We start from the raw sequence: 27,712 nt of genomic DNA on the forward strand, positions 1-27,712 counted from the left end.
TTGCTGTTTCCCCACAATTCGGAGGGCCAACGCTTCTAAAGGTAAGATAAATATTGAATGTGTGTACTTCTATTTTTACAGGTTCTTTTATTGGATTTTTCTTTTTTTATGTTTTTCATTGTCCATTGACTGCTAATGTATTCATCTGTGCCTTTTTACGGGCACAGATGAATACATTGGGAGCCAATGCACTTTTTGGCAAATGCATTTCTTCTATTGACTATTTAATTTTCTATGTCTTTTTATCGTTTAGATTAAATTGATTTGAATTGGGATGGCTTGTTTTTTTCTTTTTACAGATTTGATTAGCGATTTTATTTAATGATGTATTTTGGTGGCTACTGGTTTTAATTAATGTGTTGTCTAGTGGTTGTATAAATTAATTGTTGTGTTGGTTACTGCTTTTAGATATTACATGTATTTTTTGGCTAGTGGTATGATTTATGTTATTGATTGCATAGTGGTTTTAATTATTGTATTGAATGCCTATGATTGGCTAGTGATTTTATTTCTTTAATTTATTTTGTTAATTGCTTGGTTGGCTAGTCCTTTTAATTTGTGTTTCCAGGTGAATAGGTGCTTGTTTTATTGTTTTATTAGTGTGTATTTTGGACATTCATGCTTTTGTATTAGGGTGACCATTGACTGCTATAGTAGCTTATCATGCCCATATTATATGGATATGATGTACTACTATGTCACTCAATGTGTACAGGGTGGGTATAGTGGGATCAGGGTGGGTGGTTAGACCTCCCGGGTGAGTAGTGGGGGAGGGTGGGTTAACCCCTTAATTACTATAGCGGTTATTATCCGCTAAAGTGATTAAGGGGCTAAATGCCCTTCATGTTGGCAGGGGTAAGTAGAATGGTTTGTATTTACTTTATTTATGATGGCTGGCTAATGTTGAGTTTAATAATGGCCAAATAATCTATTATCCATATCCGGGTAGTAGTTATTTTGCACATTCCTGTACTGTATGTGTTTGGTGGGGGGTAGGTGTATTTATTGAAATGTAGGACATGTTTTTTTAAATACAGGAATGGTACAGCAGGCTAGCGTGAACCCACAGGGACCAGCCGAGGACCCACGGACGCCCACGGGGACCACCTGAGGAACCCCGGACACCCACAGAGACCACCCGAGGGCCCACAGACATCTGTGGGAACCTCTTGGGGTGCCCTGTGGGGCGTGTGAACACCCATGGGGACCACCCAGGGACCCCCGCTGGCCTGTGGTATTAATCCTGTGTGTAAAAAAAATAAATAATGGTTTTATGTGGGGGCATAAGGGGGCGTGTATTGGTTTTTACTACATAATTTAATTTAAATTTTTTTAGTAGTGTAGATGAGCAGGGGTTTTCCGAAGCAGATCCGCATTGATTTCAGGTCCGGGACACCCATCTTCCCAAGATACAGGCCTCATTATGGGGTGCCAGTATCTCCTATGCATGTAAATGTCCCATGTCACGTGTCCCCGGACATGAAGTCAATGCAATTCTGCTCCCAAGATCCCATGCTCACTTATACTAGTAATAAAATTTATATGAAAAACTTTAATTTCCAGCGAAATTGGCGCAGGGAGAGGCGGTGCTCGCTCTCTGCAGCAGAATCAACTCGCCAGGTAAGCCCTTTTCAGAGGGCAGATCATCTCGTCGCCAGCTACTCACCATGTTTGCAAATATTGCTAACACTGGTATTCGGGCCTTTCTGCATACCATAGCAACGCTGTAAAAAATGGCGATATTATTTTTATGCCGATTTTTTTTTTGACTGCTTATAGCATAGGCCCCTTAACTTCTGGCGAGTCTCTACGTTTAACTAGTTTTAATTTAGCTTTTATTAAATAGTTTTCCCTTTATGGCAGTATACTATTGAGAATATGTATATCTTGAACTTGTATTACAAAGAATGTCTTATTGTTTTAATTTCTAATGGTTCTTTCCATCACGTTTACAGATACCAATCTCCAGGGGTTCTTGATTGCTTTCTTCGTTGTACTGGTATTTGTAATTATTATCAGTATAATAGCCATCAAGATTTTTAAAGTTGACATTGTACTTTTGTACCGGAGTTCCTGCTTTGTTCAAAGAAGTATACAAGGTACAGTATTTCTAATTCATCCATCATAAACGTACTGTAATTATTGTAATATTGTACTCCGAGTAAGATTATCTATATATATATATATATATAAAACTCAAAATCTGTTTGTGGGTTTGTGCGCTCCCATTGGCTGACTGCGGGGCGGGGCTTGGCTCATTGGCTGACTACGGGGCGGGCCTTGGCTCTCATTGGCTGTCGCTAAGGCAAGGTGACGTCACGTCCCTCCCTCCCATCTGCCACCAGAGTGACGCGCCGCCCAGAAACCATCCCGCCCGACAAGTGAGGGGTACTCCAGGGGACTCAGGGGGGTCCGGATCTATGAATGGGGAGGGAGCAGAGGTGTTAACGTGGGGGGGACCGGAGTGAGCCGCCACGCAACCCGCCCGCCCCCGCAGTGGCCCGCCACCGAGCAACCCGCCTGCCCCCCAGTGAGTGACCTGCCGACAACCAACCCGCCCCCCCCCTGAACTACTGCTGAGCAACCCTCCCCCCAATGAGCTGCTGCCGAGCAAACCCCCTGCACGCCCCCGCAGTGACCCGCCAGCATCCCTCCCGCTAGCGGACAGTGTGAGAGGGGTACTCCGGGGACTCAGGGGGGACTGGAGCTGTGAACTGAGGGGGACCAGAGCTGTGAACGGGGGGGACCATAGCTTTGAACGGGGTGGGGGATCGGAGCTGTGAACAGGGGAGGGGGAGGACCAGATCCATGTGAAGGGGGGGACCAGATTGACATGAACGGGGGGAGAGAGGGGAATGGGGACAGAGAGAGAGAGGGGGGAGCGGAGAGAGGGGGGAGCGGAGAGAGAGAGAGGGGGGAGCGGAGAGAGAGGGGGAGCAGAGAGAGAGAGGGGGGAGCGGAGAGAGAGGGGGGAGCGGAGAAAGAGGGGCATATACAACATGAAATCCCGGGCAACGCCGGGTATATAAGCTAGTTAGTTATAAAAACAATACCAAGGTAATAAAATGATGGTTTGGTGACTCCCAAATCATATATTTAATATTACAAACATCAATATTATCCTAGTCTATCATTAAGTATGTAGTGTGTAAAATTGTTTAGATCATGGTTTGTAATTGCAATTCAATTTGAGGTGTAATGATACAGCAGATGGATCCAAACTATTGAGTTGTGCCAGAAACTGACTTATCTTTTTCTAACTGCTAAATACAGTTGACATCCTTTTATATATAGAATTATTGGTCATAAATCATTATTAAATATCAGCAAACTAATGTATATAACTATTCCAACCCTACCAAGTTTCACTCAGCACTTTATTTTAATGGGAAATCAGTTCTTTAACTTGTCAGTGCCCAAATGACAATCATGAAAAGTGCCACCCCAGAGGCCGTTGTGGTATTTGCTGTACGTCATGACAATTAGCTTATTTTTTAGGGGCTGTACACTGAAGGGGGGGGGGGGCAATTCTCCCCCTACTGTCTTGCAGATTGGAAGGGATCACGTGATTGCTCCAAAGAGCGATCAAATGATCGTACAGTGTCGAAACTTCCGTGGCCCCGGAGGTGGGAGTACTCTCTGTAGTGGAAGGGTTCATAATCCAGTAACTGCCTAACAGCCGTGGACACAAGAATATTTTATGAACGATTTGCACCCAAACTACACAAAATGTTGTTGATTGGCAATTAGCTTTCTCTTGTTTGTTTCTTCAAGAGGCAGCCCAAGGGGTCACACACACACACACACACACACACACACACACACACACACACACACACACACACACACACATACCGCAGCGGTGTATTCTTTGTTCTAATACAAGACGTTTGGATTATACTACACAGTGTGCTCTCTCTTTGCTGGACTTTGGCCTGGTAAATATGTTCCATTGAATACATATGGGATGAGCATCTGTCTTTGCACTTACACCTGTGTGCTGACTGGCTTTGTGAGGAATATATATATATATATATATATATATATATATATATAATATATATATATAAATACATATACACACACACACACACACACATATATAGTAATTAAGAAATTGAGGCAGCGGGTCACAATATGACCTCTGTTAAGAGATCATAGGACCTGCGGGCCAATAGGAAGCTGTGGCATCATTGTTGTTACTTCCTATTGGCCCATGTGATGTGGGAGCTTTAAACTTTAAAGCTTGCTCAGCTAGAGCAGCTACTGGCACCTACTGTGGAGGTAAGTATCTCTGGAAGTAGGGGTCCCCAGAGCTGAAATGAATGGGTTCAGCTCCAGAGACCCAATGCTTCAATTCTATATTTTTTTTAAATCGCCGGCTTGGATTGCTTCTTTCAAACAAAAAAGTTTGGGGAAAATATATTCGAAGCACTTGATAGAAAAAAAAGACAAAAAATCATTGCAGATGAAATAAAATGGCTTAGCAAAATATGGCATCACCCAAAAATATGTTAACAGGGAAATCCTCCCAAGTTGGTATAATATTTCTAGGTTTTACATGTGAAAGAGGGAAACTCAGTGAATTTGTGTATGGTTCTTGAAAAAAAAATAGCATTTGAAATACGTAATTTAATAAATGTCACCTATCATTGAAACATTTTAGTATGGATACTAAGTCACAAGAGACCAGGCATTTACACCTTTTTCATTGTTTTGCACATTGAGCAAAACAGGTAAATTAAATAAATTATAAATTTATTCACAGGAAAAGGCAGACACACAATGTTACACAAACGACAAAAGAAAGACACACTTACTGGGGGTGAAACCTAAACTTTCCTAGGTACAGGGGCTTCTAAATCCAAAGCTTACCCTGACAGCGACCTAGCCTGAAATGTACTGGAACTGAAATCAGCCTGCAATTCCAGACGCTACCGCTCTCCTCTCTCCAGAGGACTCGAATTTACTTGGTGGACTTGGTGCTTAGAATCTACAAATCTGATTGGCTCAGGGGTTTATAATACTTCTGAGTTTCATTCACAAAACCCTGCAGCAAATCCGGGTGTGGAAGTTTCCTAACCAGCCAATCAGGGTGATGCTGGTCTTGTGAAGCCGGGCAAGTGGGGGTGCTGAATCTGCCAAGGGCATGTGCAAGGTTCCCACCTCAGCCACTTGCTATTCAGAAGCCACACACTGGGCTGGGCTCCTCCAAGTCTGGTGGGGCAAATGGAAATTCTGAGAACTTCCATTCATCCCAGGACATGGGTACTTGAGATCTTCCCTCCTGCCCAAATGGTTTTGACACCTCAGACATCCTCTGTTGCTTTCATCTCTGATGTCCTGTCAGACTTACTGGCACCAAGTTGGTAGCCCCAGTGGCCTGTCAGAACATTGGTTCTGAAAGTCCGAGCTCATTTACTGTGCACAAAGCATATATGTACTTAACACACTTTGTTAATAAAATATACACTTTAAAAAAGTCTTTCTGGTATGGGAAATAGAACAAAAAGCTGCACTTTATTTTTCACTAGCCATATTCCCCACACACTATTGCATAGACTCAGGATGGATTCTAAGAATCCCCTCTCAACCTTATATGTATGGATGGAGCATGTAAGCGTTTAAGGGGAGGTATTGCCGGGACAATGTGCCTACAGTACATTTATCCAGGAATCACTCATGATTCCCGGGTAAATTTTTGGGGTATCGACCAACTCTGGATCCCAGCAACCACCCCCACCCTTGAAACTCATACCACAGCAATCTCTGCTTGCTGGCACTCCTGTAAAGGTAAAAAAACCCACATCAAATACTTTATTACCGCACATTACAGGTTATGCATGTACAAACCCTGGGCTCAAGAGCTGACACTCTGGAACCCCAATACATGGATCAGAGGTAACCAAACAGGCTTAACCCTTTATTGTGAGACTGGTTACCCCCTCACAGTCACACTAAGGTATTTCCAGTCAATGCCACTGGAATTCATGTATATGGAGTGCACTTCCTGCTTTCCACTGGGAAAGAACACTATTTTCAATTCCTGACTTCCAGGAAGTTTGGGAGCTTTAATTAAACAGCTACATCATGTTTTTAAAGCAGCAATCCCACCTACTTGTTTTTCTTTTTTATTATTCCACATTGACTACAGAATTCACACCAGCAAGCAACTAAAACAGTAAGTAGCTTTAGAAATAAGGGGGTGGGGGAGGGGTCATCGGAGCTAAAACAATTAAAAAATAGGACTGTTCAGCTCTGGGGACCTCACAGGTTTCTGAGCTACTTACTGTTTTAGTTGCAGGTGTTTCAGCTCCACAATGTGAAATCAATTTGGCTGCAAAATCCTGCAGGTCTAGGGTGGTATTGTTGCTGTAAGAAAAGCACAACGTGTTGCCTTGAGTGCTAAAAAATAGCGAGAGGCTTCCTCTTTTTATATTAAAGAATTAACTTTAAATAATGACATGTTGCAAACATGTTACGCTTCTGATTCATTCTGTTTTATTTGCAGATGGGAAGATCTACGATGCTTACATTATGTTTCCAAACATGTGCTTGTTGTACAACATGGACATGTTTGTGCTAAAGTTGCTGCCGGAGGTGCTAGAGAGGCAGTGCGGGTATCGACTCTTCATATTTGGACGGGATGAATTACCCGGGGAAGGCGAGTGTTTTCACATTATTGCTTCACATTGCTGCACTTGTCTTTTCTGTTTGATTTCTAAATCCGTGTCAAACATTCACATCTCCTTATTCACAATTAAACTTTCATTAAAGTGCGCGACAAAAGAGGGGTCCAAATCAGGTATAATTGATGAGGCTTATTTTTATTTCTATTTACAGGCAATAGACTAGAAAATGTTGTAGGGTACTGAATATGTTGGTCATGTTAGCAGATTGTAATAATAATAAAAATAACTTTATTTCATACACCGCCTTTCTCCAAATGGGACTCAAAGTGCTTCACAATTACTGCTGCGGCCAAGCTTAATCTAAAGCTTGCCCACATTTCTCCCCGCCTTTTCAATTTTCGCGCCGGAATTGGCCGCGTGCCAGCCGCATCTTGTGCCAAAAAAAAAGCCTGCGTTTGAACGGGGTTTTAAATTACCCCCGGAGGCAGCCGCATTAGCTTTATGCTGGCCGCCACTGTACAATATAGTGCGCGGTCCACAGCCCGATGCATATGATTTTTTTTTACAGACACAGTACCTGCCCCATAGAGCTTACAATCTATGTTTTTTTTGGTGCCTTAGGCACAGGGAGATAAAGTCACTTGCCCAAGGATACAAAGAGCCGACACCGGGAATTGAACCAGGTTCCCCTGATTCACACTTGGTAGCAGAATGAGTGTCTTTACTCATTGAGCAACTCCTTCTACCTAATTTGAGAAATAAAGGGTATTTACCATTAAATGTCTCATAGCCACGTAACTACGTCTACAGCATTGGAGTGGTTAATAACAATACCTTATGATATCAGTGGTGCAGGGGTCAGGCCATTGGTTCAGTGGAGTGGGAGGGTGGGGGCATGCCATTTGTCTGGTGGAGCAGGAAGGCGGAGGCATGCCATTGGTAGAGAAGGGGGGGCGGTGGGGGAGACCAAGTTGTGCTATTGGTATACCAGGGGGTGGGGGGGGGGGAGGTGATGGGCCATTGGTAATATATTTAATTTAAAAAGTATAAATAATGTGCCTATAATAGTAATAATCCCTCAGGTCAGGGAATTACCTGGCCATTAAGATTTAGAGGGTAATCTAGGAGTACTATGGTGCACTAAAATACAGTACATCTTAATTGATTGGGTTACACCTAAATTACTAATCCAGGCTGTAAAGGATTAACTGCTTGGTGGTGGTGTGTGTGTGTATGTTTATGGTCATTTCCATCACCATTTCTGAAGTGTTTAGGGTGAAATTGCATTTAGTGTTACCATTTTCACAGAGGTGACAGCATCTTTAATTAAGTGTATTACGCCTCATTGTTTCTCTACATTCTTATATTTTTCATGCATTGTATTGAGCACGAGTGAAAGTTCCAGCACCAAGGAGAACTCTATTTGCAAAGATTGTTTCTATGGGATTTGGATAATCCCAGAGGACTCACGGCAGCAGGACTTTACGATCTAAGTGGATACCCTCAAACTTTTTTCTTGATATATTACTTGATTTTATGTTTGTTACATTAGATTGTTTGTAAACATTTTGTATATTTGATATATTTTATTTGTTTTGGGGTATAACGCTATAGTTGTTTAATTGCTAGTTTCAATTGTTAGCAGTTTTAGTAATAAACTAAACATGCACATTTGTTGTGTTTGCAGCTGTGGCCGACTTCATAGATGAAGCCATTTCCCAAAGTAGAAGACTGGTCATTGTTTTAGGAAACACGTCCAGTGAGAACCGTTTGGAGAATGACTTTGAACAGCAAATTGCAATGTATGATGCCCTCATCCGGAATAAGATTAAAGTGATCTTGATCGAACTGGAAAAAATAACAGATTACACGAACATGCCAGAATCCATCAAATACATCAAACAAAAGCAAGGTGTTATCCGATGGAAAGGACAATTCACCGAATCCTCTCTCTCCCCTAAAACAAACTTCTGGAAAAATGTCAGATACTTGATGCCTCCAACACAGGGTGTATATTCCCAAGACTGTGACCATATCACTTCAGAACATGTTTAACCATTCAACAGATAATGGGGCCTATGTACTAAGCTTTGCATATGGTATTATTAGCGTAATATTTACGCACTTAAATGTCATTTAATTGCATTGTGTAAGCCTATCTACGAACCTTATTTTTCTCAGCGTCAATTTTAGTCAAATATTTTGGTACACAGACATGGAATGCACACAGTGTTAATGCTATGCACTAAGACAGGGATGCGCAAACTGGGGGGACGCAGGATTTTCTAGGCAGGGCGTGGCAGTTTCACAGCACCTGTGCTTTTCCCCAGGCATGTAAATTAAATGTCGAGGGAGGCGTGAGGCCTCTGAAACTAACTTTACCTGGTCTCAGCCGGCTCTTCGCTGACGCGTTGTCATGACAACATGGCGTCAAATGATGCTGCAGGGTCAAATGGCAATGCGCCACATGAGATTGTGACATCAAATGATGCGTGGAGCTCAAGAGCAAGTAAAGATTGGGGGCCCAGGCAAGGGGGAGCGCAGACAGGGTGGGCGCATACTGAAAAGTTTGTACACCCCTGCAATAAGAGAGTGTAGCTGTGCATCCCCCCAGAAAGTAGAACGTGCATTGCAAATTTGTCCACTAATTTGAGCCTGGCATAAACTCAAAAAAGTCTGGTATCACAGAATTAAGTATGTTTCAACCAAAAATGTATTTGAAGCAGCATGGATGTTTCGTTAAAAATTATTATTTTCACAGTATGGCAATTATAAATAATATTATACCAATAATTTATATTTACTACACTAGCTTTAAATAAAAAAAAATGCAAATAATTCAGTTCTCATTTAAATTGTATTCATCATAATGCAACACGTCAAAAGTAATTTCAAACAAACTATTTATCACATGTATGAAGTCACATAACGACCTTCATACATACAATGCACATGTAATGAAGGTTTATACTACTTTTTAGCACTAACATTTTGACGCACAATAACAATTATAATATGATCCTAGTACACAGACTCCTTTTTGTGTTCTGATTTATACTCAAAATGTCCATTTAGGGTGATCCGAGTGTTCCGAGTAAGCCCCATCCTTACATGGAACTATAACCCACCCATACATGGAACTTATTGTTCAATCAAAAATGAAAGAAAAATTGGAATTGACAAAAGAAATTAAGAGTTTTCAAAAGGAATTGAACAAATGATAAAATGGAATTATTCTCTATTAATGATAAAAAAAAAACTATTAATATTAATCATATTGAAAACATAATTATGCAAAAGAAACAGGCAAAATTTGAACGAGATCGCCAAGATTATATAAAAGATCAAGTCTATCTATGGCAAAAAACCAACGCATGCTGATAGAAGGAATATAGAAACTTCAACACCAGGAACACCTTCTAAGAAAAATAAGGGACCTAGAAAATTTACACCAAAAATATCTATATTAAAGAATAGAACATATGAAACCTCAATTAGGTCAGATGCCTCAGATAGAGACACTCGTTCTCATTCTGTCTCCTTTCGTTCACATGAAGGAGAACATGACCATGGATATAAGGGGGAGTTTACTCAAAAGAGATATCCCCTCCATTCATATGAAGACACTGATTATTTTGTTTCTTCTCAAGATTTTCAATCAGCAGTCCCTCAAAAAAAACGTAAAAGGACTAGACTGTCAAAAACGAATTCAGCCGTCCAAAAGAAAGAAGAACTTCTAGATTCAGAGAATAATGTTATTAATATTTCAGGGGTGGAATTTACTCAGGCTGAAATCATAGAGAAGGAGGATTATAGAAATAATCCAAAAGAATCCTATTTGCACTCACTACCAGCAATAGATGGCTAGGAAAAATTAAATCCTTGGGGGAAACGTACGTCGGTTTTAATGATGTCTCTGTTGTGACGTCATCAGGGAGCGCGGGTATGGAACGGCGCGAGTCAGCTCCGTTTGAACAGCTAAAGATGCCAGGTTGTATATTTCCATCATAATGCCGCAACAGCGAGGTGCCTGATCCCTACATGTTACTGCTAATACTCTTGGGCTTATATGCTTTCAGTAGCCAAGTAGTGGGACACCGCACTTTATATGTATGGCTAACGTCTAGATATATGGATATATAAGTAACTTATAGCTGTGGTCTCCACTGTATAGGGACAGCTATAGTAATAGCGGTACAAGCCGTTTTTGCAGTAATAACGCTTTTACCAACATATTTATATAGATATATTGGATACATAAATGTTATCACTAAAGTGATACTGTATATGGTGGTTTTTGAGACAGTAAACATACATAGTGTGTACTAACTATCTACACATGATGATAGATCTCTTGATGACCTCTGTGTATCACTGCATACAGTACAATTCACATCTTCCAACCTTAATTGATGGGTAGCTACACCCTGTTCAACAATACAAGCTATATTGGTTACTCACCTTTCCCGTGCCCACCCCGTTTCTTTTATAGCCACATTGTGGTTTCTTTTGTATATTTGTTCAAAAAATATTTTAATATGTTTAGTAAATGGCTATTGGGTTTCCCCCAAGGATTGAATTTTTCCTAGCCATCTATTGCTGGTTGTGAGTGCAAATAGGATTCTTTTGGGTTATTTCTTTAATCCTCCTCCTTCTCTATGTATGCATTATTCCTGTATGCACCCTACATGTATATATCCTCACATATTTGGAGAGCGGCAGTAATTTCTCTTTTTTGTATCAGGCTGAAATCAGCCTTCTTAATAAAGGTTTACATTTTGCCCTGGATAATAGTTTTAAATTGTTTAACAGAATCATAGACCTTCAGAAATGTATAAGAAAATCATCTTTGAAGAAATTCTTTGCAAATAAGTATGCTCCAGATATAAATGATCCTGAGTCTGTGCAGATATCGTCACCTATTTTTCCTTTACAGAGTGACGCTCCATCGTGTGGATTGAGTACATTTAAGGATTATTGTACCCTTAATCACTTCAGTCCATACAGGATGAGCAAAGTTCTCCACCTATCAATACAACAATTGAGAAATTTTTGGGTTCTAGAGACTCGGGTTTTAGACCAAGTCTACCTTCTTCCCAGGATATAATAAAGGTCCCCATTTAAAAACGTTCGAAAAATTAGTCGAACAGTACCTATATGTCTTGGCAAGAGGTTATACTTTTTCATCCAATGAATTAATGAATATTAACAAAGAAGAAAGACCCACTATGGCATCCCTTGCTGAGAACAAATTGTTTGGTATAAAAAATGCTGACAAAGGGGGCGCCATAGTGGTACAACATACTGATCAGTATAAGGAGGAGGCGTTGCGACAATTGGCAGATGAATGTTCATATAAACGTTTGGGAATAGACCCTACATGTTAATTTCTTCAAGAATTGAAGGAGTTGTTGCTTTTGGGAAAGATTCGACATGTACTAAAAGATAGAGAACACAATTTTCTTTTGAATGAGCACCCGTTGATACCCATATTTCATAATCTCCAAAAGATCCACAAATCCATTGATAGGCCTCCTGGTAAGCCTATCATTACAAGCATTGAATCTTTGGGAGATGGTTTATCTAGATATATAGATGTATATCCACAGCCTTTAGTTAAGGCATTACCGCCGTTTTTATGCGGCACTACAGATTTATTACAAGCTCTGACAGATATTACATAGTATAAATCATACCTTTGGGTAACTCTTGTCGTGACTTCATTGTATACGATTATAAAACATCAAGATGGTATACAAGCGGGATGGTGATGAGACGTCTCTTCTATCTTTCATTAACACACTGAATAATAATTCTTTTAATATTAATTTCACTTACACCTTTCATCATAATCACATACATTATCTTGATCTTTTATTTTATGTTGACACTAATTTAAATATTCAAACTGATATATTTAGAAAAATTAACGCCAGAAACATGTACCTGAGAGCCGATAGGGGCTATCCTCAAGCTCTCCTAAGAGGAATCACTAAAGGCCAGTTTTTAAGACTCAAGAGACTGTGCTCAGATCAGACATCATTAATTATTAAATCCAAAGAACTTACGTCAAGATTTATAAAAAGAGGTTATAAAAAGGAAGATCTTCAAAAAGCATTTGACCATGCAAATCAGCTGACTAGAATTGATCTTATACAATCAGTTAAAAAAAAAATACTGAAATGAATAAGAAGTTCAGATTAAATACTTCAACGAGTGCTCAAAGTGTACAATTTTCCCTGTTTATTACACAATATATATACCATGGGAAAAGTATGGGAGGGGTGGGAAAGGAAAGTAAACCTCTGCTCAGCTAACAGGTAAGTTTTTAATGGTGTAGATAAGGTGCTTGTCTGAGAATTGTATTTGCAATAAACCGAAAGAACTCAGTTGAAGTAGCACTCATTTATCAATGATGATTAGTGTATTGATTAAAAATAATCTTTATTATTCAATTTAAATGTTAAAATAAATGGTGTACAAAGAAAAAAGAAAAAATAATAATCTTGACACGAATATGTCAGATATCTGGTGGACTGGCAGTCAACCCTGGTACAATCAGGTTGCCAGTATTTGATATGGGGTTTTCCCCCTCTGAGGAGCTGCACTTGAGTGACAGCGGGTGGCGGTGACATCAGGCCTGTGCATGACCAATCATGAGCCAGACCTGGTGCCCTCCTCCTGGCTATACTTAAGGGCAGTGTCGCCCCAAATTCGATAGTGCCTTCCCCCACTTGAGGAAGGCAGGTCACACCATGGAGAGGTTGATTGGGCCTTCTCCAGTCCTCTTCCCTCCGGGTGAGAGCGAGTGTGGACCATACCTCTGCTAGAGAGGCAGGGAAGACCTAGGATGGCAGCAGGTGCCCTTGGCCTATAGTGACGGACCAGGGACCATCCTTCAGTGTTAGCTGTGCTACTGCATTGGGCAGAACCATGCCAGTTGACTGTGTTGTATAGAAGACAATAAACTGCTCCTGTTTGCATATACCTCCTGCCTGGTGCGTGACCTTACTGGGGGGAAGGGGTGGGGGGAGGAGAGGTAATAGTTCTACCGTGGGAGATCACCTTCAGTTCCTGGATCCTACGGCAGATGGAAGCGCTGCACTGCTAAAGAGATATGTGGGATATAGTTACATACATAGTTGATGAGGTTGAAAAAAGACGCATGTCAATCAAGTTCAACCTATGTTAAATTTAGACAACAGATACTTTATCATATATCTATACTTACTTATTGATCCAGAGGAAAGCAAACAAAAAATCCCAGTCATATCATCCAGTGATATCTCATAAGGGGAAAAATAAATTCCTTCCCGACTCCAAGAATTGGCAATCAGATTACTCCCTGGATCTACATCCTTCCCATGTATACTTATTTGGTATATCCCTGTATACCTTTCCCATCTAAAAAGATGCCCAATCTTTTTTTGAACAAATCTATTGTATCTGCCATCACAGTCTCCATGGGTAATGAATTCCACATTTTAACTGCCCTTACTGTAAAGAACCCTTTCCTTTGTTGCTGGTGAAATTTCCTTTCCTCCAACCTTAAGGGATGGCCCGAGTCCTTTGTACTGCCCGTGGGATGAATAGTTCTTTTGAAAGCTCCTTGTATTGTCCCCGAATATATTTGTATATAGTTATCATATCCCCTCTTTGATGCCTCATTTCTAATGTAAATAAATCTAAATTTAGCTAGCCTCTCCTCATAAGTTAGATTGTCCATCCCCTTCATTAATTTGGTGGCTCTTCTCTGCACTCTCTTTAGCTCTATAATGTATTTTCTTAGGATTGGTTCCCAACATTGTACTCCATATTCAAGGTGTGGCCTTACTAATGCTTTGTAAAGGGGAATACTTATGTTTACTTCCCTGCCATCCATTGCCCGTTTGATGCAAGATAAGATCTTGTTTGCCTTTGCAGCTACTGCATGACTTTGGGCACTATTGCTAAGCCTGCTGTCTACAAGCACTCCTAAATCCTTCTCCATCAAGGATTCCCCCAATTTATCCCCATTTAATTTGTAAGTCGCCTTTTTATTCTTGCATCCCAAATGCATAAACTTACATTTATCTGTATTAAACCTCATCTGCCATTTACCTACCCACGTTTCCAGTCTCTCCACGTCCTTCTGAAGAGAAATTACATCCTGCTCTGATTCTATTACCTTACACAATTTAGTATCATCAGCAAAGATGGAGACTTTGCTCTCGATGCCAACCTCAAGTTTATTAATAAACAAGTTAAAAAGCAAGGGTCCCAGTACCAATCCCTGAGGTACTCCACTCACGACTTAAGCCCAACCTGAAAAAGTTCATTTATGACAACCCTATGTTGTCTGTTCTTTAACCAGTTTTCCATCCAGGTGCATATATTATTACCGAGTCCAATTTTATTTATTTTGTACACCAACCTCTTGTGTGAAACTGTATCAAAAGCCTTTGCAAAATCTAAGTAAGGACCACATCAACTGAATTATCCTGGTCTAAATTCCTACTTACCTCCTCAAAGAAACAAATAAGGTAAGTTTGGCATGATCTATCCTTCATAAATCCATGCGGACTATTACTAATAATTATGATTTCCCTTAGGTATTCCGGAATATTATCCCATATTAAACCTTCAAGTAGTTCCCCCACTATTGAAGTCAGGCTTACAGGTCTGTAATTCCCCGATTGTGATCTAGCTCCCTTTTTAAAATACAGGCACCACATCTGCTTTACGCCAATCTTGTGGTACTGAGCCTGTGGAAATGGAGTCCTTGAATATTAAATATAATGGTTTGGCTATTACTGAGCTTAACTCCTTGAGAACTCTTGGATGTATTCCATCGGGGCCAGGTGCCTTACTTTAATTTTATCAAGCTGCCTGTGAACTTCTTCCTCAGTTAACCAATTGTTCATTAATATGGAGGTTGTGGCTTCCACCTACGGCACTACTATTGAACTTGATTCTTCCCTGGTAAACACAGAGGCAAAGAATTTGTTTAATACCTCTGCTTTTTCCTTATCTCCAATAATCTGCCTACCCATCTCACACTGAAAGGTTCCTATATTTTCTTTTCTCATTTTTATGTTATTAAGGTACTTAAAGAACATTTTAGGGTTGACCTTACTTTCTATTGCAATCCTTTTTTCATTATCCATTTTTGCTAATTTGATTGCCCTTTTGCAATTTTTGTTACATTCCTTATAATTCTGATACGATGTCTCCGTCCCTTCTGACTTAAAGAATCTAAACGCCTTCCTCTTCTTGTCCATTTCCTCCCCTACCTGTTTATTTAGCCACACTGGTTTTGACTTAATTCTTTTATACTTATTACCCAAGGGTACACACTGATAAGTGTGCTTTTCTAACAATGTTTTAAAGACTGCCCATTTATCTTCTACATTTTTCCCTGCAAAAATATCATCCAAGTGTATTAATTGTAGATTAGATCTCAGTTTATTAAAATCTGCCTTTCTAAAGTTTAAAGTCTTTTTTGAACCCAAGTAATCTGTAAATAAAGTAAACCATTTGGGCCAGGTGCTTTAATTACTTTCATTTTATCAAGCCACCTGTGTACTTCTTACTCACGTAACCAATTGTTTGTTAATATAGAGGATGTGACTTCCTCCTTTGGCACTATTTTCCAAATTAAATTGATTCCTCCCTGGTAAACACAGAGGCAAATAATTTGTTTAATACCTCTGCTTTTTCCTTACCTCCAATAATTTGCCTGCCCATCTCACACTGAAAGAGTCCTATATTTTATTTTCTAATTTTTTTGTTATTATGGTACAGTACATAAAGAACTTTTTAGGGTTGATCTTACTTTCTATTGCAATCCTTTTTCATTATTCATTTTTGCTAATTTGATTGCCCTTTTGCAATTTTTGTTACATTCCTTATAATTCTGATACAATGTCTCTGTCCCTTCTGACTTAAAGAATCTAAACGCCTTCCTCTTCTTGTCCATTTCCTCCCCTACCTGTTTATTTAGCCACATTGGTTTTGACTTATTTCTTTTGTACTTATTACCCAAGGGTATACACTGATAAGTGTGCTTTTCTAACAATGTTTTAAAAAGACTGCCCATTTATCTTCTACATTTTTCCCTGCAAAAACATCATCCCATTGTATTACTACTAGATTAGACCTCAGTTTATTAAAATCTGCCTTTCTAAAATCTGCCTTTTCTTTGTTGAACCCAAGAAATTAATTTTTTGATAATTTATTTCAAATGAGACCATGTTATGATCACGGTTACCCAAATGTTCCAGGACTTGAATATTTGTTATTACTTCTACATTTTTGATATGACCAAATCCAGTACTGCCCCTCTCCTGGTTGGTACCTCAATAATTTGGGTCATATAATTGTCTTTAAGCACCCCCAAAAACCTGTTTCCTTTTGTTGTAATGCTAATCTCATTGACCCGGTCTGTCTGGAAAATTAAAATCCCCCATTATGCAAACATGACCCAGTTTTGATGCCTTCTTCATTTGCAAAAGTAGTTTCGCTTCCTCAATCTCACAGATATTTGGTGGTTTATAGCATATTCCCACAAACATTTTCTTTATACTTTTACCTCTACTGCTAATTTCTATCCACAAAGTCTCTACATTTTCATAATTCCCTTCATAAATATCATCCCTTATAATAGGTTTTAAATCCGGTTTAACATATAAACATACTCCACCTCCCCTTCTATTTGTTCGATCCTTCCGAAAAAAGGGAATATCCTTCTAAATTAACTGTCCAGTCATGCGAGTTGGCTCTTAGCTAGGCTACAATGTTGCAGCTCCCAGACACATGAGGTATGACTCAGAGCTAGGAATGATCTAGTAGACCATGTTACCAGTGGGGTGACTGTTTGGTAACAGTGAGTTCTGCCCAGAGACTGGGGGAGGAAAGTTTCCCACCCCCAGGGTATAGAAGTTGGGTAACCGCCCTTTATGAGTAGGTGGTGTGCCCTGGGTCCTGAGTGAAGACAGGCCTGAGACGTTCAGCTGGGTTAAGTAGGGCCCAGTTGTTCCAGAGAATAGGCCCCAGGGGATGCAAGCAAAGCAGGCAAGCATATCTTCAGGCAGGAGAATAAAGGAGAAGCCTTTCTCCTTGTGTAGAGCAGAGAGGGGTGAGGTTCCAAGTGCATTTCCCTGGCGCTACGAGACCAAGAGCAGCTACTCTAACGTTTTGAGGGGGAGAAGCCAGCCTACACGTGGAAGGGGTACTGTGAGGTATTAGTTCTGTATGACTTACAGGTAACTGAACCTGCCCTGATTATTGCTGCTTGGTATACCGATCCTGCTGTGTCTGCTGTTGCTGACAATAAAAGCAATCATCCTGTTTTAAAAGTTCCTGGCACCCTGTTCTACATCTACTCCACACTACAGCCTTGGCCTGGATCCACCAGAGAAGCCCTGAGACCAGAGTTAAAATTGACTGAGCTACACTACGCTGAAGCAGGTAGAGATCCTGTCAGCAGAGTAGAAAGAGACTGATTGCGTGTACATCTTCTGCAGCCGGGTGTGGATAGGAGTGTTACAAAAACATTTATAGCTTATACGTCACAGGGAGTTTACCTACAGGTTCACATAACCTGTTTAATAATAGGAAACAAGCTGTGATAGAACCTGTTGCATGGCCTGTGCAGTCTCCACTTACTACAGGGGGCTTTTCTCATATATTGCATACCTAACCTCTTACCCAGCAAGCAGTGCATGTGGTGGTGGTTTATCCTACAGTACCTGGTCTTTTAGGGTAATTTGGAGCAGATCTGCTTTAGTCTTCTCAATGGAAGAGCCTTTGTTAAGAAAATGTTTTCCACTGGCATATTTGGCAACTGCTGGTGAGTCAATACTAAGGAGAATATCCTTTTTACCATGCAAACCCTTCCTTATTCATTGATGCTGGGACATTAATGTCGCTGACAGATTTGTCCAATATTGTGAAATATTTTGTGAGCTGGATGTTTCTTGGTGTTAACTTATCTCACAAGGGAATTTAAAAATCAAAATCATCCTTTAAAAAATGTAAAAGTGCAGTTTCACCAACTCGTTTCTCCCACTCCCGTCCCTTTTTTTTGTTTATTTTACATGGCTGGCAAGCAGGGGATCTCGGCAGCTGGAACATGCTATTTTCAGCTCCGGGCACCCCTGGTTTTGAAGATACCACAGAAGGTAGCGCCATTGCCGTCCCCTCCAAGGGAATTAAAATGGAGGATTAAATCACCCGCATCACACGAGCCAATAGGAAGTTGCAGCGTCATCAGTCGTGGCTTCCTATTGGCCTGTGTGACGCTAAGGATTTAAATACAAGGTGTTCTCCTGGCACCTTTCCCACTATTGTCCAGATAAACAAAATGGTGCTAAGCTTTCCCATTCATATGTCATAACATCGTGCTAAAGCCTAGCCCCCTTTTTTGGATCTCTTACAGTATTTAACTTTGAAACCAGGTACTCACAATAACCTCTGCTTCCCTTCCATTAAAAAAAAAAAAAAAAAAAAAGAAGAAGAAGAAACGGCGATTAACAGGGAATTATCCCTGTTTAAATAAAAGCCTCTAGTGGTCTGAGAAATCAAGCAGAGAGCTGGTTAATTGCAGACAAGGCTAAAAAAAAAAACCCTTGCTCGGGAAAAACCCAGGGAGACTCCTTTACACACTGTGCTAACAAGGGAGATTAAGTCTTGAGTACACAGAAGAGCTGTGCTGATGATAAGATACCAGACCTCTTTTCCTGCTCTCACCTAGGCGCAGAGACTGCCACAAAGACCTCCTGCATACAGGTACCTTTTGAAACTTTGGGGTGATAGGTGGGTAAGATTCTTTCCCCCTCAGCCTTGCAGATAGGGACTGGGGAAGTAAGTTAGCCCTTACACAGGGATAGGTGGATGTTTATTTGTATTATGTTTTGCCTTAAACTGCTGTTGAAGTGACAGGCTAAATAAAGCCATGTTTAATTTCCCCCCAAATCGGTCTCCCTGAGTATGTCTGCACAGGTCTCTTACAAGGGGGAACGCCCAGATGGAAACTGCTCGTTTAAGTCTATACAGGAAGCACTCTATGTAACTATCCTGCAGTGGTTCAGAGATGCCTGATGGTATATTTATTGTTTGAATAAGTATATAAATACATGCTGTGTGCCATCTGATTTGGCTAATGCTGTTCAATGATTTCTGTGATAATGCTGAAGATACATTTCTTGTGTTGCTGTGAATTTGGAAATATTTTATGTTTCAGAAGCATCAATTCTCTGTTGAAATAGTATTCAATTTGTAGGGAGGATCTCTGACTCAAACACCCCATAGGGGCCTGTCACGGGAGACCCGTACTTTTAACATTTCTTTACCTTCCAGGATCAATTCACTAGGCAGGACAAGGTAGTGGAATAAAATGGGGTTTATTCTGGTAAAACCAGCAGACACACAATGAAACACAAAATACAGGTTATACACACTTAACTGGGGGTCTGAGGGGAGTCTCTAGTCTCACTAGGTGCAGGGCGCCTGCTTCAGAAGGCTTACCCTGTACGCCCCATGTCCAGGAACACCACGGTACCCTTTTCGGGAGAGAAACCTGGCTTTCCCCACTAACCGCGACTTTTTTTTTTTTTCAACATTCTGTTTATTGTTTTTTTTCAAAATATAACATACAATTGTCACATGTGTGTCGTAAAAAGCATTCCGTGGGACAAACACCATTCATACAGACATGGGGGAGGGGAGACAGGAAGGTATGGGGGTAGGAGGGGGGGTGGGGGGAGAGGGGGGGGACAGAGGAGGTATCTCTAGTGTTTGATATTCTCCGCTCCTATTCAGAAGATCTAGTATCGCGCCCATCCTCTTCGACGGGGCACCGGGTAGTGGGGAGGAGGGTAATGAACCCGCTATAACGTCCTCATGTGGCGGGGCTACTGTCTCCCTCATGTGTGACCGACTTCGGCTCCTGTCTAACATCCAAGGAGAACTCACCTGCTGTTATCAAAGCCAGATGGAGGCATTGCTCACCCCTAGGATGTCCGTCTGTGCCAGCCAAGGCAACCAGACTTTTTGAAACTTTGGGCCAGTGTCGTTGACCAGACTTGTCAACTTTTCCATCTGGCAAACAAACCAAATTCTGTTCTGAATTTTGTCTAATGATGGAATTGCATTCTGCTTCCACAATGCTGCGGTCTCGCACCTCATAGCCGTAGCAAAGTGTGCAATCAATTTGTTCCCTGATCTAGACACTTCTTTCGTGGGTTTACCTAAGAGGAACACCCACGGGTCTAGCTGAATTTTGAGGCCCAAAAAGATCCTCTGTAGCCAATCTCTAATTTGGATCCACACGGGTCGTGGGCAAGACCACAGCATGTGCACCAGATCCCCTTGTTCCCCGCACTGCCTGGGGCAGAGCGGGGAAGCTCCCGCCGTGAATTTAGCCAATCTAACTGGGGTGAGGTACCATCTCATTAGTACTTTATATGAGTTCTCCTTTAATGTTGTACAGATCGAGCTACTGGCCGCAGCCTTGAAAATCTCTGTCCAGTCCTCATCCTCTAGTGGCCCTGTCAAATCTGTTTCCCATTGTGTCATGAACCTGGGTTTATGTGGGCCGTCACTGTCAGAACCGACCACTACCCTATACAGAGCAGAGATGAGTCCCCGTGTGTCGGTGCCCCGACCACAGAGCTTCTCAAAATTGGTTAGCGGTGGTCTGTTTTCGTGTTTGGTGTAAAATGCCCGGACCTGGAGGTATCTAAGAAATTCTGTGTTGGGGATGCCAGTGTCTGACTGTAATAGATCAACTGGTTTGATGGTGTCACGCCCCTCCAGGTCCTTTAGTCGTTGGAGCCCCCTATTTTTGAGTATGTTTTGAGGTTAATGAGTGATTATTTTTAGCCGCCTCCCAGACCGACAATGAATTGAGCACAGAGGACAGAGGGTCCCTTAGGTCTTTTAATCTAGATTTTGGGTACCAAATTAAGTCTTTGATCTCAAGCGGGGCCCAGACCTCTTTCTCCAATGCCACCCACCGTCTCAGATCTGGATTCCCATGCCACTGGGTAATTTGGCATAATTGGGCCGCTTTATAATATGCCAACAAACTCGGCACTGCCAAGCCCCCTGTCCTCTGGATCTTTGCATAATTGTCATTTTTACCCGTGGTGTTTTATTTTGACAAATACATTTTGTGACTGAGTTTTGTAGTTCCTTGATCTCTGATCGTACCACCGGTATCGGGAGAGTTTGAAACAGATATAATAAACGGGGGAGAAGGTTCATCTTGACACAATAAATTCTGCCAATCCAGGAGATTCCGTAAGTGGACCATACTTTGAGTTCCTTTGTCAGGGCCCTTAAAAGCTTTGGGTAGTTCGCCTGATAGAGAGTGGAGCTCTGTTTGGTAAGATGTACCCCTAGGTACTTTATTGTTTTCGGCTGCCATTGAAATTTAAAATTAATTTCTATTAATTTCTCCATTTCTCTCGGGATATTCAGACTGAGCGCCTCGGATTTAGCCTGATTAATCTTGAAACCCGAGATTCTATTGAATCTTTCCAGTAGGGCGAACAGATTGGGTAGCGAGGTGAGCGGCCTTGTCAGTGTCAGAATGATGTCATCTGCGTATAGTGCCACTTTATGTTCCTGTGAATGAATTTGGATTCCCGAAATGTCCGGGTTGCTACGGATGTGCGCTGCTAGCGGTTCCACGCATAGGGCGAACATCAAGGGCGAGAGTGGGCAGCCCTGCCTGGTTCCGCTTTTGATATTCAACAGCTCCGAGGGGAAGCCTTGGTGTACTACCTTGGCCGCCGTGGTTGTGTATAATGCTTTTATTGCCCCTAGTATTTTCCCCCTGAACCCAAATGCTCCAAGCGTAGACTCCATGTATGGCCAGTCAATCCTGTCAAAGGCTTTCTCCGCGTCTAAGCTTAGTGCTATGCCACGGATCCCGTTGGCATTAATGAAATCAATAATATCTATTATTCTTCTGGTATTTTCGGCCGCTTGTCTATCCCTAATAAAGCCAACCTGATCTGGGTGAATAAGCCTTGGCAGGACCGCGCTCAATCTATTAGCCAGTAGTTTAGAATAAATTTTAATGTCCGAATTGATTAATGATATCGGCCTGTAACTTTGGCAATTTGTGGGATCTTTATCCTTCTTATGTATTAAGGATATCGACGCCTGGAGCATGTGGGCCGTGAAGGGTTCCCCCGACAGTACTCCGTTGAACATTTTGAGCATATGCGGCGCTAAACTCCCAACAAATTTTTTATAATATAAATTGGAAAATCCATCGGGGCCTGGGGCTTTGGAGGGTTTTAGGTTCTTAATAACCCCTATCAATTCCGCCAATGTAAAATCCTTCTGAATTGCCTCGTGCTCCAGCCTGTTCAGCCTAGGGAGATCCGCTTCTCTTAGGAATGACTGGAGTGTGTTGTTAGTCTTTGTGCTATGTGCAACTTTCTCCCCGTTGTATAACTGCTCATAAAAAAGTCTAAACTCTTCCACTATTCGTTTAGGGTTGGAGGACAGATCTCCTGATTTAGTCTTGATTGCCTGTATGTTATAATTTGGCTGCTTATTGCGAATCCGATTAGCTAGCATGGTGTCAGGTTTGTTGGCTTTCTCAAAGAATTTCCTCTTTGTCCAGCTCAGGTCTCTCTCGGCCCGGGAAGTGAGGAGGAGGTTAAGTTCTATCCTTACATCCTGCAGCTCCTTTAAAATGTCCCCTCTACCTGATCGGCTATGGAGTGTAGAGAGCTCATGTAACCTCTTATATAGCTGAGTCAATTTGGCCTCCCTTAGCTTTTTTCATCTTGCTGCTAGGCTGATCAATATTCCTCGCAGCGTGGCGTTGTGGGCTTCCCACAGCGTGATGTGAGAATCCACACTACCCGTGTTTAATGAGAAAAACTGCCTGATCTCATCTTTAACTGTCTGTTCAATTTCTGGGATCTTAATCAGGGATTCGTTCAGTTTCCAATTTGCTCCGGGGCTAATCGGCCTAATTTGCGTGCATCGCAACTCTATTGATGCATGGTCCGACCATGTAATGTCATGAATTATAGTGTCGGATATTTGGGGGACCATTCTGCTCGAGACAAAGAAGTGGTCGATCCTACTATAACTGTCGTGGGGGTGTGAGTAAAATGAATAGCTACGCTCGCCAGGATGCTGTTCCCGCCATATGTCCACCAGACAGCCTCTCCGCAGCCCCTCCAACAGTGTCGTGACCCCAGCCTGCCTTTCCCGCTCATGTCTAGGTGATCTATCTATGCGGGGGTCCATAACTTTGTTAAAGTCTCCCGCTACAATAACGTTTCCTACTGCCCATCTTTGGAGTTTGAGAAAAAATGCGTCGAAGAACTGGGGATCACGCTCACATGGGGCATAGACGCATGCTAAGGTCACCCTGCACTGCTGTAGAAGACCCACTAGAATGATATATCGACCTTCTGGATCACGTTTTATTTGTTCAACCTCGAAGGGGACTCTATTATGAAATAATATAGCAACCCCTCTTTTCTTTAGCTGAGGCGAGGTAAAATCGTCTAAAGTTTTTGTCTATGAACCCTGGGTTTTTACTCGAGCTATAGTGTGTCTCTTGGAGGAAGAGAACATCTGTTTTCCGGCGTTTAAATTCTGCAAAGGCGATTCTACGCTTTTGTGGGGAATTGAAGCCCTTAACGTTTTGTGAAATGAACGTCAGTGCCATGTGTGTGTGTATATGGAGCCTAGGTATGTAGCAGAAGGACATGTCCTACCCATGCCTCGTGTCCACGTAGAACGCCAGGAACAGCTGAGTTGTTTCCGTATTGCCTTTGTATTTCCTCTGAGGGAGCCTGGAGATGGGAGGGGGAAACACAGGGGGGGGGAAACAAAAAACACAAATCCACACAACATTCACACATAAAACCAATTTGGTCCTAGGCGACCTATGGTTTGCTGCCCGGGAATAGCAGTCACGCCTTGGACTCACCCTCCCTCTGGTCCAGGCTCGTGGGAAGTGTTCCTGCCCACGCATTCCCAGGTCTTTGACTGGACTGTGGTTTAGGACTGCAGCCCAGCCACAAAGGCACATGCCAACAGGCGGGGACGAGGGCAGTCATCTGCCCCCCCGCCGGCGACGCAACGTTATATAACCATCAATTAAACTAGCTATAACATTAAACAAAGATTAACCCAAATTAACTAGTGAGTAGCCCCTTGGTAGCCCAACTGCATAGTTAACTGCGCTGTATTACTAAAGGTGTCACTCTTCTTTAACCTGTGTATCTATGGAGAAATAACGAGGCCGGTACCTCGGATGGCCCTGCCCCAGCTGCCTTACCCCCATCTGCAATTCTAATACCCGCCGCTATATATGTATACCCACTCTCTGATCCCCCCCTATACCCCTGTTGTACCCCCTCTTTAGTCCCCGCCCGATGTGTGTGTATTTTATTAATATTATTATTAATATTATTATTGTTATTACATTCCCCTACTCCCCCCCCCCGCAAACATTCGGCTGCGATTTATCTGGGCCACAGGGCCGCAGCCAGTCCCGGGACCTGCTTCTCCTCCGCTGCGTTAGCGAGTCCCAAGTTCCCTCTCGCTCTCCTCTACGGGGGAATTCGCGCACCCCCTGGGAGCCTCTCCGGCCCTTGTCCAGCTACTCCTCTGAACCTGACCCGCTTCCGCTGCTGTCACTTCCGGATCGCCAAGGTTCCGTGTGGACCCGCCCCCTGACGTCATCACGGCTGTGCTCTCATATCCGCCTGCGAGCAGCAGAGGGGGAAGGCGTGTCCCGTGGGCGGAGCCGAGCAGAGCTCCCTGACTTCGCGCCAAAACATCTTCCACCATTGCCTTTTCGCGCGTCTTCCCCCGATTGTCCCTCGTGTACCGCCGGGCCGCCATCTTGGTAAGTGGGAGAGATTTTTCTTTTGATTCTTTTTCAGCCGCCACTGATCCAGCCGGGTCGGAGATCGCATTCCAGAGGAAGGGGATGAGGTCAGGCAGAGGGGAGGGGGGGGAAGCCATTCTCCGTAGCCTTCCCATTTCAACTTTAGCAGCCAGTCAGGGGGTGAATCAGGGCCAGAGGTAGGCAACTCAGAGCAGCTTCGATCATGAGCCTCAGACGGGTCTCGAGGATCCTGCCTTTCCCTTCCGCTGACCGCTCGCTGTGCCCACTTTCTCCCACTCTGCTGGCCGGGGAGGGCATGCCTCCGGAGCCTCCAGCAGCTGCAGCGTGTCAGGGAGCCCCAGCCTCCTCAGGAACTCAGGACCGTCTGATAGGTGTTTAAGTGCCTGTGTCTGGTCATTCTGTACCACGACCAGCGCAAATGGAAAGGCCCACCTGTATCTTATCTCCTTGTCCCGCAGTAGTCTTGTGACGGGCTGGAGGGCCTTCCTTCGCGCTAGGGTGATTGGTGAAATGTCCTGGAATATGGCCATTTCGATCCCTTCAAACGGCACCAGCGGTGTAGCCCTGGTCAGCCGGCAGATCTCCTCCTTCATGGTAAAGTGATGTAGGCGGAGTATTATGTCCCTTGGAGGATTGTTGGGCAGTGGTCGGGCCCGCAGTGCTCGGTGACACCGATCCATGACTAACTCAGCCTCGGTCTTCCCTGGCATGATAGATGTCATCCATCTGTTGATTAGCCGATCCGGGTCCAGTATTTCCTCCGGTATTCCCCTGACCCGTAAGTTATTTCTTCTGTCCAGTTCTCGCTATCCTCGTGGCGCTCCTCCAGCTCTGCCACCCTCCTCTCCAACCTAGCGATCTGGGCTCCCGTCTCCCTCTGGCATTTGGAGGTCTCCTCCACCTTCTCCTTCAATGCATTTGTGCGGTTGCCGATGCTAAGGATATCTTTCCTCAGATGTTCTAGCTCCCCCGAAAGAAAGTCTTTAAATCGGAGAGAAGCTGTGCGATCTCCTGCTTAAATGACCCCGTCGGCTCCTCCGTGGCCATCTCCAGCTCCGGCGCGGAGTCTGAGTCAGATGCCGCCATATTTTCTGTCTCCCTGGGCTTTTTTGCTCCGATGAAGTAGGTACAAACATCCACCCTCTGCTTGGACTTTTTGCGGGTCACCGCCATCCTTTTATGTCCAGTGATATTAGCTGGGTCGGGGGCAATAGTTTATTTTGGGCTGTGTTGGTTTTTTTTAGTGTTATTTTGCTAATTTTCACCGGCGGGTAACGGAGCACTCAGATCAAGCCTCCATCTCCGATCCCGTCGCGCATGCGCCTCGCTAACCGCGACTTTGATGTAAGAGAACTTGGCCGCGATCTGAGAACTTGTCCTCAGCTAAGCTAGACTTCTCCGGCTACTCCGTGCCGAGTGCTTTGCTATTTGGAGCAAAGCACTTTTGAAAAGCCCTCCATTGCTTCACCGGACCAAGCCTCAAGATAGTCTGGTTCTCTGATCGGCCAGTCCCCTTACATAGACCTCGCTGTCTTATGTTCAACATGGAGAAGGGGCTGGCGACCAAACAGAGAATGGATCGTAACTGCAACAGCCGATCCTGGGGACTCGTCTGGCTGTACGCATCAGAGGAGGGGCGTGTTAAGGAGGCCCAGAAAGCCGGAAATTTGAATAGTGCCTACCAGTAACGGCTTCCCCTTGCCAACCCCATACCTCCCACTGGGTAGGCACCGAGTCTGGGAGAACAAAGAGTCTCCCCTGCAGGGAGCCTTTGTCTCCAGACCCAGTTCTCCGGCCTAACCCGCTCACCAAACGTCCTGACACCTCTCGACTTCCCTTCACCTCTCTGATCTCACATCTCTATGCAGACATCCTGGCTACTTATCGGATTACCAGGACTGTATGTATAGAGATGAATACACATGTTAAATGTACATCTACTCTATTTACTCTAACATGGGCTTGGAATACAATTGTTACACTAAGCATGACGGGTGGGAAATACAGTATTTTAAAGGGAAAATATAACGAGGACAACATGCATACGCATACCCGCAGACCAGACGTGGTCTGCGGTTAAAATGGGGGGGGGGGGGGGGGGACAACCGGTATCTTGGTCCCCAACCTTGTGCACACGTTTTAAGCACATTTTCACCCAAATACCCACGCTTAAACTCCCACTCCCAAAATTCCAGGTTTATTG

General features: G+C 43.0%; 2 protein-coding genes across 6 annotated transcripts in view; both read left to right on the plus strand.

Annotated features, from left to right (window-relative positions):
• LOC142489500 (interleukin-1 receptor type 1-like) overlaps positions 1-11,474 on the plus strand; it is a 61,519-nt gene extending 50,045 nt beyond the window's left edge. For 2 of the 5 annotated variants that reach the window (XM_075590416.1, XM_075590417.1), the window contains 3 exons: positions 1,956-2,099; positions 6,512-6,664; positions 8,320-11,470. In XM_075590416.1, the coding sequence (XP_075446531.1) occupies positions 1,956-2,099; positions 6,512-6,664; positions 8,320-8,687 (665 nt within the window). In that variant the 3' untranslated portion in view covers positions 8,688-11,470. Of the gene's footprint in view, positions 1-1,955; positions 2,100-6,511; positions 6,665-8,319 lie in introns of all 5 variants that reach the window. The other 3 variants (XM_075590415.1, XM_075590419.1, XM_075590418.1) reach the window with 3 other exon arrangements.
• A 7,735-nt stretch (positions 11,475-19,209) lies between these two features.
• The window catches only part of LOC142491033 (uncharacterized), a 49,152-nt gene continuing 40,649 nt past the window's right edge, over positions 19,210-27,712 (plus strand). The window contains exon 1 of the mRNA XM_075593369.1: positions 19,210-19,400. The gene's annotated coding sequence lies outside the window, so the exon portion shown is untranslated. The remainder of the gene's footprint in view (positions 19,401-27,712) is intronic.

The sequence above is a fragment of the Ascaphus truei genome, chromosome 3 (genome assembly GCF_040206685.1).
Source record: "Ascaphus truei isolate aAscTru1 chromosome 3, aAscTru1.hap1, whole genome shotgun sequence".
Lineage (NCBI taxonomy): Eukaryota > Metazoa > Chordata > Amphibia > Anura > Ascaphidae > Ascaphus > Ascaphus truei.